Genomic DNA, 15,361 nt, shown 5'->3' with positions numbered 1-15,361 from the left:
GTCAGTCTGGAAAAAGTGGTGGAGAGGCTGAACCATGCTTTTGCTGGACTTTTGAGGTGGAGAAATAGGCTACAGTGTGAATCTGGTGTCTACCCAGTAGAGGAAGAGGTCCGCACTGGGCAGAAGGGCCCACTGGTCGAGACCCCTGGAGGCAGCACCATTCTGAGTCTCGTAGGTTCTGGGAGGTAGCACTGCGCTTCAGGTACCTGCAGGGCTAGGTACCTGCAGCCAAGGGCTGACCCAGTGCCCACCAGGACTCAGATATCACAGTTATCAGACATAGCCTGTGTAACAGCTGTGCTCACAAGCTTCACGGAGATAAAAGCTGAACTTTAAAATTTCAACAAAGAATTGGCGCTATGGAAAAATTGAGATCGTAAGTTTTAAAAAACATTTTGTCTTAAGATAATTTCTAACTTACATAAGAGCTGCATGACTAGGACAGAAAAATTCATATACACACAAATTCACACATTCACCAACTTTTAGCATTTTCCCACTTTCTGCTTTATCATTTTTTTAAGCATTTGAGAATAAGTTGTCCACCTCATGCCTCATTACTGCTATATATTTCAGTAAGGAAAAGGAAATTATATGACCACAGAGTTATCAAGTTTGCAGACTTATCTTGGATACATAGTACCTACTGTACAGTCAGTTTTCAGAATTTGCTGGTTGTCCCAGTAACATCCATTATTAGCAGTCTTTTTTTTTTTTCTCTTATCTAATCCAGAATCGTACATTGCATTTGGTCATGTCTCTTTAGTTTCCTTTAACCTGGAACAGTTCCTAATCTTTGTCTTTCCTGATAATTGACATTTTGAAGAGTATAGGTGGGTTGTTCTGTAGAGTGTTCTTCAATTTGGATTTGTCTGAGGTTTCTTTGTGATTAAATTCAGGTTATGAATTTTTTACAGGAATACCACAAAAGTGACATTGTGTCCTTCTCACTGCATCACATTAGGAGGTACATGGTGTCAGTTTGTCCCATTATTGGTGATGTTAACTTTTATCACTTATTAAGAAAGCATCTGCCAGGTTTTTTCAGAAGTTATCATTTTGCCTTCGTAATTATTAAATAATCCATGAGAAGATATTTTGAGACCACATAAATATCTTGTTCCTCATCAAATTTCACTTGATAATTTTGGCATTCATATATGGGCTTTTTGCTCAAATCACAAAGTCTTTACAAAATACATTGCAACTTTTGGAAGTGAATCAATAGAAATTATAGCACTGTTCAGTAGAGAAATTTATCAGAGGAATAGATGGTTCAAAAACAGATTAGATACAACTGAAGTGAGAATTATTAAGAATAAAGCAAGGAGAGATAGAAAGATGGCAAATAGAAAAGAAGGAGACATAAAGAATAAAATGAAGAGCTCTAGACTACATTTAATTAAATGTAGAAGAGAAGAAGGGGCAGAAGCAGTATTTGAAGTGTTAATGACTTCGAGTTTTCTAGAATTACTAAAGATATTAATATTCAGTGAAATGAAACTCAAGTAGGGTAAGTTTAAAAAAACAAAAAACAAATATAGGAGTGCCCGGCTGGCTTAGTTGGTGGAGCATGTGATTCTAGATCTTGGGATCGTGGGTTCGAGTCCCATGTTGGGTGCAGGGATTAGTTAAAAATTAAAATTAAAATTAAGAAAATTTAAAAAATTTTTTAAAAATTCAGATCTAAACATATCAGAGTCAAAATGCAGAAAGTAAAATCAAATAGAAAATACAAATAGAAAATATTAAAAACATCCATCTAAAAGAAAAAGATAGGGGCACCTGGGTGGCTCAGTTAGTTTAAGCATCCAACTCTTGATTTCTGCTCAGGTGTTGATCTCAGGGTCACTAGTTCAAGCCCTGTGTTGGGCTCCACCTCCATGCTGGGTGTGGAGCCTATTTAAAAAAATTTTAAAAGAAAAAATAAAAGAAAAAGATAGTCATGAGTCCATTGATAAGATGGATAACCGACTTGTCAACAGCTACAATATAGCCAGAAATCAGCAGCAAGATGCCTTCGGGATGCCAAAAGAAAATAGTTAACCGCCAACGAGGAATTCTCCACACAACAAAAATATTCTTCCAGAATGAACACAGAATAGACAAAGACAAACCAAAATGGAGAGTTTGCTTTCAAGCTACATCTTGAGGTTGCTCTGTAGGCTGAAGGAAAATTATCTCAGAAGGAAACACAAGGATGCAACAAGAAATGAAAAGCGAAGAATATGGGTTAGTTTAAGTGTATAAAGCAAAAATATCAGCTTGTGGGGTTAATGGTGGCCCCCAAAAGCAATATCCATGTTCTTAACTCCAGAATTTGTAAATGTTACCTTATTTGAAAACAGATTTTCTTGCAGATGTAACGAAGCTAAGGATCTTGAGCTTTAGAGATCATCCTGGATTGTCTGAGATGCATCCTGTGCATCTGCACAGACAGAAGCAGAAAAGGAGGCAATGTACACGCAGAGGCAGAGTTTGGAATGACGTGACCACAAGCCAAAGACTGCTGGGAGCCAGGCATTCTAGAAACTGGAAAAGGCAAGGGAAAAAAGGAAAAGGCAGATTATTCCCTAAAGCCTTTGGGGTGAGCATAGACTTCCCAATACTTTGATTTTGGACTTCTAACCTCCAAAACTGTGAGAGAATAAATTTCCAGTTGTTTATTTTCCCCTTTCCGTGTGAATGTTTTCACCTTTACTTCTCTTAATATTCCGGAGATAGAGATGTTTCATCCAGAACGAGTTTAAGAGACGCGTACATGCTGTATGTACCCCAGAGGCAAAAACCAAGGCTAAAATAATATCTGGCCCAGCAACTAACATCACTGAAAAAGCTCACGGAAAGTTCACTATCATCTTATATATCCGTTACTTTACTGTAGAATGAATGGCTCTACAGAAAAAAGACAGATGAAGGATAAAATGAGGAGGTCTAAGCTACATTTAATTAAATGTAGGAGAAGAGCAAGGACGGAGACAGAGGCAGTGTTTAAAGCGATAAAGAAGTAATTCACATCCGCATTCAGAAAATGGAATCCTGAGAAGAGGCTGTTTTTTCTGGGCTCTCAGTTGTTAGAACAGCTTGTGAAAGGATGCAGTTGCCTTCAAAATAGCCCTCAATAGTTAGTTGCGGATTGCTTTCTTTGATGACTTTCAGGAGCTTCTAGATTTGAGCCTCAGATTCATCTGTCTTCATCCTGTGTGTCTTGAGGGGGCAGTTTTGAAGTTTCAAGGCTTCACACAGCATCTTTACTCTACTAGACCACCAAGGAGTTCTGACCCAGGCCCAGCATGACCAGGTTCTGTTGCTGCTGAGGGCAGAGGAGAGGTCTGCACACCTGAAAGAAGCGATGGCACATCCACACAACCACATGTATCTCAGGTTACGCAGTGGTTTCTTCAAAGCCTTACAAAGAACCATAGTAATTCCCGTGTCCCTTAGCCCCAGATGCAAGGGTATTACCTTGATTTTCTTTGAGAAACTTTGATGATTGCGGCCATCATTGGTTCTGTTGCAGCACCATAGTGCCAGAGTAATGTAGCTTTACGGTGGGGGTAACTCAAGCCCTCACACAGAAGTTTGAGGCTGCCATCCATCCCATTGAGACTTCTTTGTGCAGAACAGGTATGTCAGGCCCATTTGACTTTCATTGACATTTGGAAGTCAAAAGTCATCTCCAACTCCCGGCTCTCTTTTTTGTTTGAATAAACAAACTTTGATGACTTAAGAAGTCATCACACTTGGGTCAAGTTGGCATTGTTTAGTCTTTCTTGGAGAGTGGCCTCTGCACATCCCTAATGTCCCACCTGAGGCTTTCCCTGTCTTCCTCCTCTTTACTCTCCAGAACATAGAACATGGTGGCAAGAAACTGCTGGACACTGAGGTGGGTGAAGGAGTAGCGGCCCTTACGGTGTTTGCCCTCCTAGAAGATATATTTGTTCAGGAAAGGAGGGAGGTTGGACATTTTTGACACAAGTCTGCAAACGTCATCAAACACAGATACCTGTGTCCACGTGCCCTCAGCAGCCAGAAGACATGGAGCCTCCACTGGAGTTTGGTGGTACTAAGTGGAACAGCTGTTAGGTGCCTGCATGAACTGGCTGCAGAGGAAACAGAAACAGCCATGTGGTTGTTTGGCCAGTCTTCCCCCTTCTCCATCTGCAGGTTCAGACAAGTGTAGATGATCCAGCACAGAGCAGGAAATGAGCTCATATGGAACAAGGTGGCATTGCTCTCATCAGGTCAAAAGCTCACAGCACTTGATCCTTATCTTCAAAGTATTTCAGTGAATGTGCCTTCTTGCCCAGCTCTGAGAACCCTTCCATTTTTATGCAGAAGGATTGATCAACCAAGAGTCCGCACTCTCTCAAGGCCCTGGGTTAGATGGTGATGAGTAAAGTGGCCTTGGGTAGCATTTTTCTCTTTAGCAAACTACCCAAGAGGAGGACACCAGCTTCTGGTTCTTCCAGTCACCCCAAAATCATGGATAAGTGCCCCCGAGGAGACTCTCAGCTCATCAAAATCATGGATAATGAACAGGATTTTCTGCCCTTGGGCTAGAATCTCTGGGACGGCATCCTGCAGTTCAGGATCCTGGTCCTGGAGACCAGCTCTGCAAAATTGTACAATCCATTGTGGTTGAGTTCTTGGCACCTGAGATAGAAGGCAGAAAGAAATCTTTGTGAGGTTGACCTGCATATAGTCCAGCATCAGCTTCCTTTCCAGTATGGATTTCCCCTGGCCTGCAGGACTGTGCAGCACCACCATGTGTGGAAATGCCCTGCAGACATTTTAGGATTTCGTAATGGGATCAGCATCTCACATATTGGAAGGATATTGACGTTTTCACTAGCCCCAGGCCAAAAGTTACTCTTAAGCCACTAAGTTTGTGGTGTTTTGTGACAGCAACTGTAGAAAACTAATGTGGGCAATAACAAATATTTGTTAATTAACCAACATATTTCTAAGTAACCCTTGCATCCCAGAAGAGCTGCTAAGGAAAATTAGAAAATATATTACACTGAATGAAAACGAAAATACAACATATCACAATTTGTGAGACGCAGCTAAAGCAGTGCTTATAAGAAAATTGTTATAGCTTTAAATGCTTATCACAAGGAAAAAAAACTATCTAAACTCAATACCCTAAGCTTCTACTTTAAGAAGCTAGTAAAAGAAAGTAAAATCAAACCCAAAGAAAGAAATAGTAAAGATCAGAGCAGAAATCAGTGAAACAGAAACAGAAAAGGGATAGAGAAAATCAGTGACCCCAACTTCGTTCGTTTGAAAAGGTCAACATAAAAAAAAAAGGTCAACAAACATGATGAGCCCTGAAAACAAAGCAAAACACTTGATAAGCCTTCATATAAAATGGCTACTGATTAGATCCAACCAGAAATTGCCTAATAATTCAGATAGGAGAAGCTTAATATAAAGAGTTATTAACTATAATAGGAGATTGGACTGGGGGGAGGTAGATGAGGATTGACTAGTAAAAAGTAAAAAGAACTCCAAAAAATACAAAAGCAGATTTATTTATTATTTTTTTAAGATTTCATTTATTTATCTATTCCTGAGAGACCCAGAGAGGCAGAGACCCAGGCAGAGGGAGAAGTAGGCTCCCTACAGGCAGCCCTATGCGGGACTCGATCCTGGGACCCGGGGTCACGCCCTGGGCCGAGGGCAGAGCTCAACCCCGGAGCCCCCAAGCGCCCCGGAAGGGCAGGTTTAAGGAGCACCCTTTGGTCCCCAGAGCAGAGACAGTCCCCACAGGAGACGCAGGCCGCATCCCGGACCCGGTGGAGGCAGCGGAGCGGTGCTGCCCGAGGGAGGCCCAGGCGCGGCCCGCACATGGGGCTGGGGGCACCGTGAAGCCAACCTCTGGGGCTCACAGGCAAACCATTCACAGGGGCCACGGGGCCTTTCCCCGCAGAGCTGCCTTGCTGGGGGGTGTACCGGGAACTGTGCCCAGGGAGGTGCCCTGTACGGGCCCAGAAACTGCTAGAACTGGATGCTGCAGAGGCCACGTGCTACCAGGGATGTGCTCTGCAGGAACCTGTGCTGCTGGAGCCAGGCCCTAAGCTGCGGAAGCCTGTGTGGGAGCCTGGTCTGCAAAGTCCCTGTCTTCTGCAGGAGTCCACCTCGGTAAGCATATTGGAACCAGGGAGAGATCTTTTTCTTCTCCAGTGATCCTCCTGTGCTCTCTACTGACGGGACAACATGGTGCCAGCTGGCAAAGAGGAAATATTTACAGGGTCCAACCCCATCATTGCAGAGCAGGCAATGGAGCTTTTATTTTGAGCTGAGAAGCAATTAATTGATGACTGGCTGCTGATCAAGAAAAAAAAAAAAAGAACGAAGACACAAGATAGCAAAATCAGGAATGAATGTAAGGCCACTACAGACTCTATAATTAGGACTCTAAAATAATATTATGAACAACTTTATGCAACTTAGATGGAAAAGACAAATCCCTAGAAATACTAGAACTGATTTAAGAAGAAATAGAAGAGCTACATTAACATATAAAAACTACAGATGAAAAAAAATAAAAAATAAAAAAATTAAAAGTACAGATGAGAATTAGTAATTTTAAGTATTCCCCACTGAAAAAGTCCAGTTCCAGATGACTTCAATGATGAATTCTCTCAATTTTTGAGGAAGAAAAAAAAATGCTGATCCTTCATAGTCTCTTTCTGAGAATAGTAGAGTAAGGGAAACTTTCTAACTGATTTGATTACAAAGTGGTATTGTCTTGATACCAAAGCAAGCCAAAAAGACATAAAAATAAAGCAGCTATAGACCACTATTCAACATGGACACAGATGCAGTATCCTAAATGAAATATTAGCAAACCAATCCAGCAAATATAAGAATATGAAAAGGGTTGCTCATCATGATCAACTGAGATTTATTCCTGGAATGCAAGTTTAGTTTAATAGCAGAAAATTGTTTAATACACTTTAATAGAATGAAAGCTTTATGATCATCTCAATAGATAAAAAAGCCTCTCACAAAATCCAACTCCCATTCTTTTTGTTTTAGATTTTTAAAAATTTTGTTTATTTAGAGAGAGAAAGAGTATGAACCTGGGGAAGGACAGAAGGAAAGGGAGAGGGACACCTGGGTGGCTCAGCAGTTTAGCACCTGCCTTTGGCCCAGGATGTGATCCTGGAGACCCAGGATCGAGTCCCACGTTGGGCTCCCCACAGGGAGCCTGTTCTCCCTATGCCTGTGTCTCTACCTCTCTCTCTCTCTCTGTCTCTCATAAATAAATAAGATCTTAAAAAAAAAAAAAAAGAAGGAAAGGGAGAGACAGAATTCCAAGTAAACTCTGTTCTGAGGGCAGAGCATGATATGGGGCTCAATCCCATGATCAGATCATGATCTGAGCCGAAACCAAAAGTTGGTCACTCAACTGACCTAGCCACCCCCGCACCCCCCAACTCCCATTCTTGATAGAACTCTCACCAAACTAGGTAGAAGGAAATTACTTCAAACTAATAAAGCATAACAAAACCTGTAGTTAACATCCTACCATGTGGTAAAAGACTGAATGCTTTTCCCTTAAGATTGAGAACAAAGAAAGGATGTCTGCTTTCACCACCATGTTTGAACATTGTAGTAGAGATTTTATTTTATTTTATTTTTAATTTTTTAAAATTTTTATTTATTTATGATAGTCACACACAGAGAGAGAGGCAGAGACACAGGCAGAGGGAGAAGCAGGCTCCATGCACCAGGAGCCCGACGTGGGATTCGATCCCGGGTCTCCAAGATCTCGCCCTGGGCCAAAGGCAGGCGCCAAACCGCTGTGCCACCCAGGGATCCCTGTAGTAGAGATTTTAATCATTGCAATAAGACAAGAAAAAAAAATTAAAGTCCTACCAATTGTAAAGAAAGAAGCAGTGCTGTCTTTATTTGCAAATGACATGATTTTATATTTAGAAAATCATGGGCAGCCCCGGTGGCTCGGTGATTTAGTGCTGCCTTCAGTCCAGGGCCTGATCCTGGAGACCTGGGATTGAGTCCCATGTTGGGCTCCCTGCATGGAGCCTGCTTCTCCCTCTGCCTGTGTCCCTGCCTCTCTCTGTGTGTCTCTCATGAATAAAAAAAATATTTAAAAAAAATGCAAATAATTTAGAACAACTAAAACAACTTTGTAAAGGAACAAAGTTGAAATTTTTGTACTACCTGATTTCAAACCTTACTATAAAGATAGAATAATTCAGGCAGTGTGGTTTAGCATAAATATAGACTTGCAGATCAGTGGAACCAAATTATGAATCTGGAAATAAACTTTTACATTTATGGTCAATTGATTTTCCACAAATGTCCCAGGACAATTCAATGGGGATATCTAATTCCCATAAATGGTGCTAGGACAATTAGATATCCACATAGAGGAAGAACTTAGACCACTATTTCACACCATACACAAAAATCAACCAAAATACATCATAAATCTAAATATTAGAACCAAAACTATAGCATTTCTAAAAGAAAACATCAGATAATAAACTATTTGACCTTATTCTATTTCTTAGATATGAATCAGAAGCATGATCCATAAAATTAAAAATTGATAAAGTGGGGATCCCTGGGTGGCGCAGCGGTTTGGCGCTTGCCTTTGGCCCAGGGCGCGATCCTGGAGACCTGGGATCAAATCCCATGTCGGGCTCCCGGTGCATGGAGCTTGCTTCTCCCTCTGCCTGTGTCTCTGCCTCTCTCTCTCTCTCTCTATCATAAAAAAAAAAAAAAAAAAAAAAAAAAAAAAAAAAAAAAAAAATTTAAAATTGATAAAGTGGACTTTGGCAAAATAAAAATTACATGCTTTTCAAAGGACACAATTAAGAAAATGAAAAGATCAGCTACAGATTAGGAGAAAATATTTGCAAATCACATTTCTGATAAAGGGCTTGTATCCATAATCAGTAAGGAATTCTTACAACTCAGTAAAAAGACAACTCAATTTAAAATAGTCAACTCAATTTAACAATAGCCTGATTGTACATTGCTTTTTCTTGGTTTGGTCATTTTCTCCAGCCCATACAAAAGGACCAGCCTTCTATTTTCCTTCCTTCCATTCTTTCTTCTTGCCCTTTCTTTCTTTCTTTTTTTTTTCTCCAAAAGGAAGCTCCTTATTTGTCAGGTTTCTGAATCAGTGAATCTTTGAAAAAGAGGGTTTGAAGCTCAGTAAATGAAGCCAAAATCTAGGTACTCAGAACTTGTGCCCAGACAGTGGATCGCAGATGTAGGTACTGGGCAAGATAGGGTGCTTGGAAATAGTTCTGTAACTCCAGCCTCTTCTCTTGCAGATAAAGAATCCTGTGAACAAGCTTCTGAAGCCAGTGAAGCACAAACTACAGATAGTGATGACATAGTGACACCAGTATCTCTGAAATGTCCTAAGGCAGTAAGTACTGGGATAATCACTGCGTATGAGACAAGGTTGTAAATAATGACATTGTGCCTAATGGCCACATAGGTGAAAATAATCCAGGGTTAATGAGCCCAATGAGAAATTTAAGCTATTTACTTAAATTTCCATTGTGAATGAATGGAAGTCTCTCGATACAGTCTCTGTTGGAAGGATCACTGTCTTGATTGGATATAAATGAGGACTTGCCTCAATCCTTCTGTTCTTTATTGGATCCCTTGCCTGGTTCCTTCATTGTGTGCTGTGATCCATGTCCAGCTTGAGTGATGCCCATTTCCTAAATCCACCTAAGGAAAGCAGGCTTACTTTGGGAGGTGGAGGCTAGAAAAGAGGGCAAGCTCAGAGAGAGCATTCAGTTTCCAAAGTTTTAGGCCTAACATTTAAAACCTGTAATTGTAATTATTTATCAAATATTTCAGCCTCAGATCTCTTGTGGAACTAACTGGAATACATACATACACATAAATATATATATGACTAAATATCCACAGATATATTTAACAATCATTGTATTAGAGTCTTGTGGGGGGATCCCTGGGTGGCACAGCGGTTTGGCGCCTGCCTTTGGCCCAGGGCGCGATCTTGGAGACCCGGGATCGAATCCCACGTCGGGCTCCCGGTGCATGGAGCCTGCTTCTCCCTCTGCCTGTGTCTCTGCCTCTCTCTCTCTCTCTCTGTGTGACTAACATAAATAAATAAAAATTTTAAAAAATTTTAAAAAAATAAAAAATAAAATAAAAAAATATTAAAAAAAATAGAGTCTTGTGGGGTTATAAGTGAGGTAGGAAACAATCACTCTCTTGAGTGCTTTCTGATACATTTGTAGGTGCCCAAAAATATTTGTGGAATGAGTGACTGAAAGATTGAAATCTGACTGAGGATTATGAGCTTCATTAGAAACAATATGAGTATAGTGTGACCTCAAATCCAGTGGTTGGATTATGTAATAGAAACTCTAGGGTTTGTAAGAATTCAGAAAAGTGAAATTATTGCTGCTTTTTGGAAAGGTCAGAAAGCTCTTCCTTGAAAGTCAGAAAGGTTATTGGAGTGGGGAGAAACCACTCAACATCAGTAGACCTGGGACTGAGTCACTCAGTGGTTGAGCTTCTGCTTTTGGCCCAGGGTGTGACCCTGGGGTCCTGGGATCGAGTTCCACATGGGGCTTCCTGCACGGAGCCTGCTTTTCCCTCTGCCTGTGTCTCTACTTCTCTCTCTGTGTCTCTCATGAATAAATAAAATCTTAAAACAAAACAAAACAAAACAGTAGACCTAAACAGTTAAGATAGCAAATACTTAAGTGTATTTTCTTCTGAATTTTTACCTGTCTTATTTTTCTTTCACCATTACATAATTAATATCTTGAGAAATGCTTATAAGATAGATCAGAGCCATAAGATGTTGGAACAGAACTATAACACATTAGAGATCATAAAGGTGAAGAAGATTAACTGATGTGTCCAGGATAGAGAGCTAGCTAGCAGAAGAGCTGATCTGCAAAGTTTCTAAACTAAGCCACCTCTCAGATCACCCTGAAAAGCCGTCAGCTGGTCAGCAAATTTTTTAACTACAAGCCAGACATATTACATTTAAAATATTATTCAGGGATCCCTGGATGGCGCAGCGGTTTGGCGCCTGCCTTTGGCCCAGGGCGCGATCCTGGAGACCCGGGATCGAATCCCACGTCGGGCTCCCGGTGCATGGAGCCTGCTTCTCCCTCTGCCTGTGTCTCTGCCTCTGTCTCTCTCTCTGTATGACTATCATAAAAAAAAAAAATATTATTCAAAATTAAAGGCTCCTCAATAAGATCTCTTTTTAGAATACTGTTGTGCATCCAAAAATGCTATTGGAGAAACTAAGTATGAAAACTGAGCTTACTGGGGATCCTGGGTGCTTCAGTTGGTTAAGCATCCGACTTGGTTTCAGCTCAGGTCATGATCTCTCAGGATGGTGAGATGAAGCCCTGCACTGGGCTCTGCGTTCAGCACGATGTGTATTTAAGATTCTCCCCCTCTCCCTCTCCCTCTGCTCCTCCCCTGCTTGCACTTGCTTTCTCTTACTCTCTTAAAAATAAAAAGAAAGAAAACTGAGCTTACTTAGCAAAAACTTAGTGTTATCATCAAATTAGAATCATAGCACAGACACATAGAGTTGACCTTTGAACAACATGGGGGTTAGGAACATGATCCCTGGCACAGTTGACAATCCACATACAATTTTTGATTCCCCCCAAAACTTAACTATTGATAACCTACTGTTGACCAGAAGGCTTACCCATTATATAAACCTTTGATTAACTTGTATTTTGTATGTTGTATGTATTGTATGCTGTATTCTTACGATAAAGTCAGCTATAGAAAATGTCATTAAGAAAATCATAGGGAGAAGAAAGATTTACAGTACTGTACTGTATTTTTTTCTTTTCTTTTTTTTTAAATATTTATTCATGAGAGACACACACACACAGAGGCAAAGACACAGAGAGGCAGAGGGAGAAGCAGGCTCCATACAGGGAGCCCAATGTGGGGCTCGATCCCGGAACTCGGGGATCACGACCTGAGCCAAAGGCAGTGGCTCAACCGCTGAGCCACCCAGGCATCCCTGTATTTTTTTTTCTTAAAGATTGTATTTATTTATTCATGAGAGACACAGAGAGAGGCAGAGACACAGGCAGAGGGAGAAGCAGGCTGCATGCAGAGAGCCCAACACGGGACTTGATCCTGGGTCTCTACGATCACGCCCTGGGCCGAAGGCGGCGCTAAACTGCTGAGCCACCCGGGGCTGCCCTGTACTGTATTTTTTAAAAAATATTTAAGAGAGAGAGAGCATGCCTGCAGGAGCAGGAGGAGGAGAGAGGGAGAGGGACAAGCAGACTCAGAGCTGAGCACAGAGCCCACACGGACTCAGTCCCATGACCCTGAGATCACGACCTGAGCTGAAATCAAGGGACTGAGCCCCCGGGTGCTCCTGTACCGATTTATCCCAAAAAATCCACATATAAGAGGACCCATGTCATTCAAACCTCTGTTGTTCAAGAGTCAACTATACTCAATCATTATTATATTTCAGAATAGCTACGCATAAAGATCGAGGGGTTGTAGGACCAGAGATGATACTTGAGCTTTTTTTTTTTGCTTTCTTATGAATGATATTAAACAGTACATGTTTTTCTTTTTAAAACCTTCAAAAAAAAAAAAACCTTCTTATTTTGGGGCACCTGCTCAGTGGTTGAGCTTCTGCCTTGGACCCAGGGTGTGACCCCGGGGTCCCAGGATTGAGTCCTGGGATCGGCTTCCCCACAGGGAGCCTGCTTCTCCTCTGCCTGTGTCTCTGCCTTTCTCTCTGTGTCTCTCATGAGTAAATAAATAATATATTTAATAAATAAATAAAAACATCTTATTTTGAGATGACTAAAGATTTGTAAACAGTTGCACAAAAAATGTACAGGCAGGTGCCATGTACCATTCACATAGTTTTTTGAGTGTTTTTTCTTTTTTGGTGTACATTATTCTGAAATGTGCATTTACCATCAGTAACATTTTGGAGTCCATGCATGTTGATATATTCAGCTTTTTCTAGTTCATTTCTCTTAGCTGCTGATCAGTATTTTGTTAAAATAATATGTGACTTTTTATTTAGACAGACCTCAGTGGGCAACGCTGACTGAACTTTAATGCTCTGTACTTGACGTTCATTAATTCACCAAAGCCTCAGGGCAGCGCTGGGGGTTGTTAAGTCCTTAGTAATTGCGGGATGTCTTAGTATTTGCCAGGCTCTGTGGACACAAGATGACGACTAAGCCAGACTTGGTCCCTTCACTTTTGAATCTTACATTCTACTGAGGGAAAACAGATGTAAATCAGTGAACAAAGAAATAAGGTATTTGTTGATTTTAAATACAACAAAGAAAATTTGAATAATAATTAGCAATAGAATGGGTTGTGGCACCTGGCTGGCTAGGGGGTTGTAGGTTTGAGCCCCAGGCCGGGGGAAGAGATTACTCAAAAATAAAGTCTATATAAAAAGAGACTCCTGGGTGGCTCAGGGGGTGATCCCCAGGTCCGGGATCGGTCCTGCTTTGCGGGGGCCCCCCCCTGCCCCCCGCAGGGAACCTGCTCCTCCCTGGGCCTGTGTCTCTGCCTCTGTGTGTGTGTGTGTGTATATGTGTGTATGTCTCTCCTGAATAAATAAATGAATCTTGGGCAGCCCTGGTAGCTCAGCGGTTTAGCGCCGCCTTCAGCCCAGGGTGGGATCTTGGAGACCCGGGATCAAGTCCCATGTCTGGCTCCCTGCGTGGAGCCTGCTTCTCCCTCTGCCTGTGTCTCTGCCTCTCTCTCTCTATGTCTCTCATGCATAAATAAATAAAATCTTAAAAAAAAAAAAGAATCTTTAAAAAAATCACTAGTGAGACCCACCTAGCTGACCCATAAGTGTCAAAACCCACACTTGGGGAACACTGTGCAGAGCCGGTGTTTCCTGGGCGGGGATGGTAGGAGGGCTGTGCGAGGGTTGCCGAGAGGGCCGCATCATGGTTCTGATGTGAATTTATTGAGAAACACGGCCTCTGAGCTTCCTAGAAGGCCCAAGAGCTCTGCCTGCTTCTCAAGAGAAGAAAAGACTGGGGTGGGGGTAGATCTTTGGAGAAGTGAGGGTATTGGCCCGGCAAGCTGCAGGACCGGAGAGCGCTCCCAGATGACAAGGGCCAGCCGGGGCCATTGGGGCCATCCCGATGCTCCTTGTGTGTCATGACAGGGCCGTAACCCTGCCCTCCGCTTATTTCTTGGAACTGCAAGGAACTCCCGGTGTTCCTAATACAAAAACGGGCACCGGGCGTGGGGAAAGCGAGGCCAGGGCCGCGGCGGCAACTCCGCAGCGGGGGCGAAGGCCTGGCCCCCTGGCAGGCACCTGTGGGGTGGGAGGCTCTGGGGGCAGCTTTGCCTCTCGCCCATTCCCAAGCTCCGTTAGACGGAATATGTCTAAGGTTGCGTCCGGGAGGGTAGCGTGCTAATCAGATGGAGCATCGCTAATCTATAGGAAATAAGTAAGAGTTTTCCTTGTCAGGACTCGGAGAAGATGTGCGTTGAAGTTATCTCCCTGGCCTTCAACCCAGAGGCCGAAGTGATGGGTGATGAGACTGTGAGGCAGGTGTACGTAGAGTACAAGTTCTGCGATGTGCCCTTGTCAGAGACAGAGACTCCGGTGTCCCTGAGGAAACCGAGGGCAGGAGAAGAGATCCACTTCCACTTCAGCAAAGGTGACGCATCCCTTGTGATTGGCTGGGAGGCGGTTCTGAGGGCTCAGGCCTGCCCGGCCCGGCCGGCCAACGGGCTGGAGGCAGCCATTTTCTTTTATTTATCAAAGTGATATATGCATATGGTCTTACTTAATTTTTTGTTTTTAAAATATTTTACTATTTTTTATTTTAATTCCAGTACAGTTCGCATACAGTGTTATAGTAGCTTTAGGTGCACAACATAAGGCGGGGACAAATCTATACCTTATTCGGCGCTCCTCGTGATGAGCACACCCTTGCAATCCATCACCTATTTCACCCCTCCCCCTACCCTCCTCTTCTCCATACTTAAGAGTCCGAATTTTTGGTTTGTCTCTTTTTTTTTTCTGGTGTTCATTGTTATTTCACTCACCCTTCTATCCTCTAGATCCATCCACAGTGGCTGCATCAGTTTGCATTCCCACCAACAGTGCAAGAGATTTCCTTTTTCTCCACATCCTCGCCAACACTTGCTGTTGGTTGTGTTTTTAGTTTTAGCCATTCTGACAGGTGTGAGGTGAGATCTCATTGTGCTTTTGATTTGCGTTTCCCCGATGGTGAGTGATTTTAATCATCTTTTTATGTGTCTGCTGGACATCTGGTGAAATGTCTGTTCATGTCTTCTGCCCTTCTTTTATTTTTTTGTTTTT

At 42.3% G+C, this 15,361-nt stretch overlaps 1 protein-coding gene across 2 annotated transcripts in view; it reads left to right on the top strand.

The window, feature by feature from the left end:
- RPGRIP1 (RPGR interacting protein 1) overlaps nt 1-15,361 on the top strand; it is a 42,248-nt gene that overhangs the window by 14,164 nt on the left and 12,723 nt on the right. The window contains exons 11-12 of one of the 2 annotated variants that reach the window (XM_041738867.1): nt 9,321-9,418; nt 14,501-14,693. In XM_041738867.1, coding sequence (XP_041594801.1) covers nt 9,321-9,418; nt 14,501-14,693 — 291 coding nt within the window. Of the gene's footprint in view, nt 1-9,305; nt 9,419-14,500; nt 14,694-15,361 lie in introns of both variants that reach the window. The other variant, XM_041738868.1, reaches the window with a different exon arrangement.

Source organism: Vulpes lagopus, chromosome 23 (assembly GCF_018345385.1).
Source record: "Vulpes lagopus strain Blue_001 chromosome 23, ASM1834538v1, whole genome shotgun sequence".
Taxonomy (NCBI): domain Eukaryota; kingdom Metazoa; phylum Chordata; class Mammalia; order Carnivora; family Canidae; genus Vulpes; species Vulpes lagopus.
This window is presented reverse-complemented; position numbering and strand designations above follow the sequence as displayed.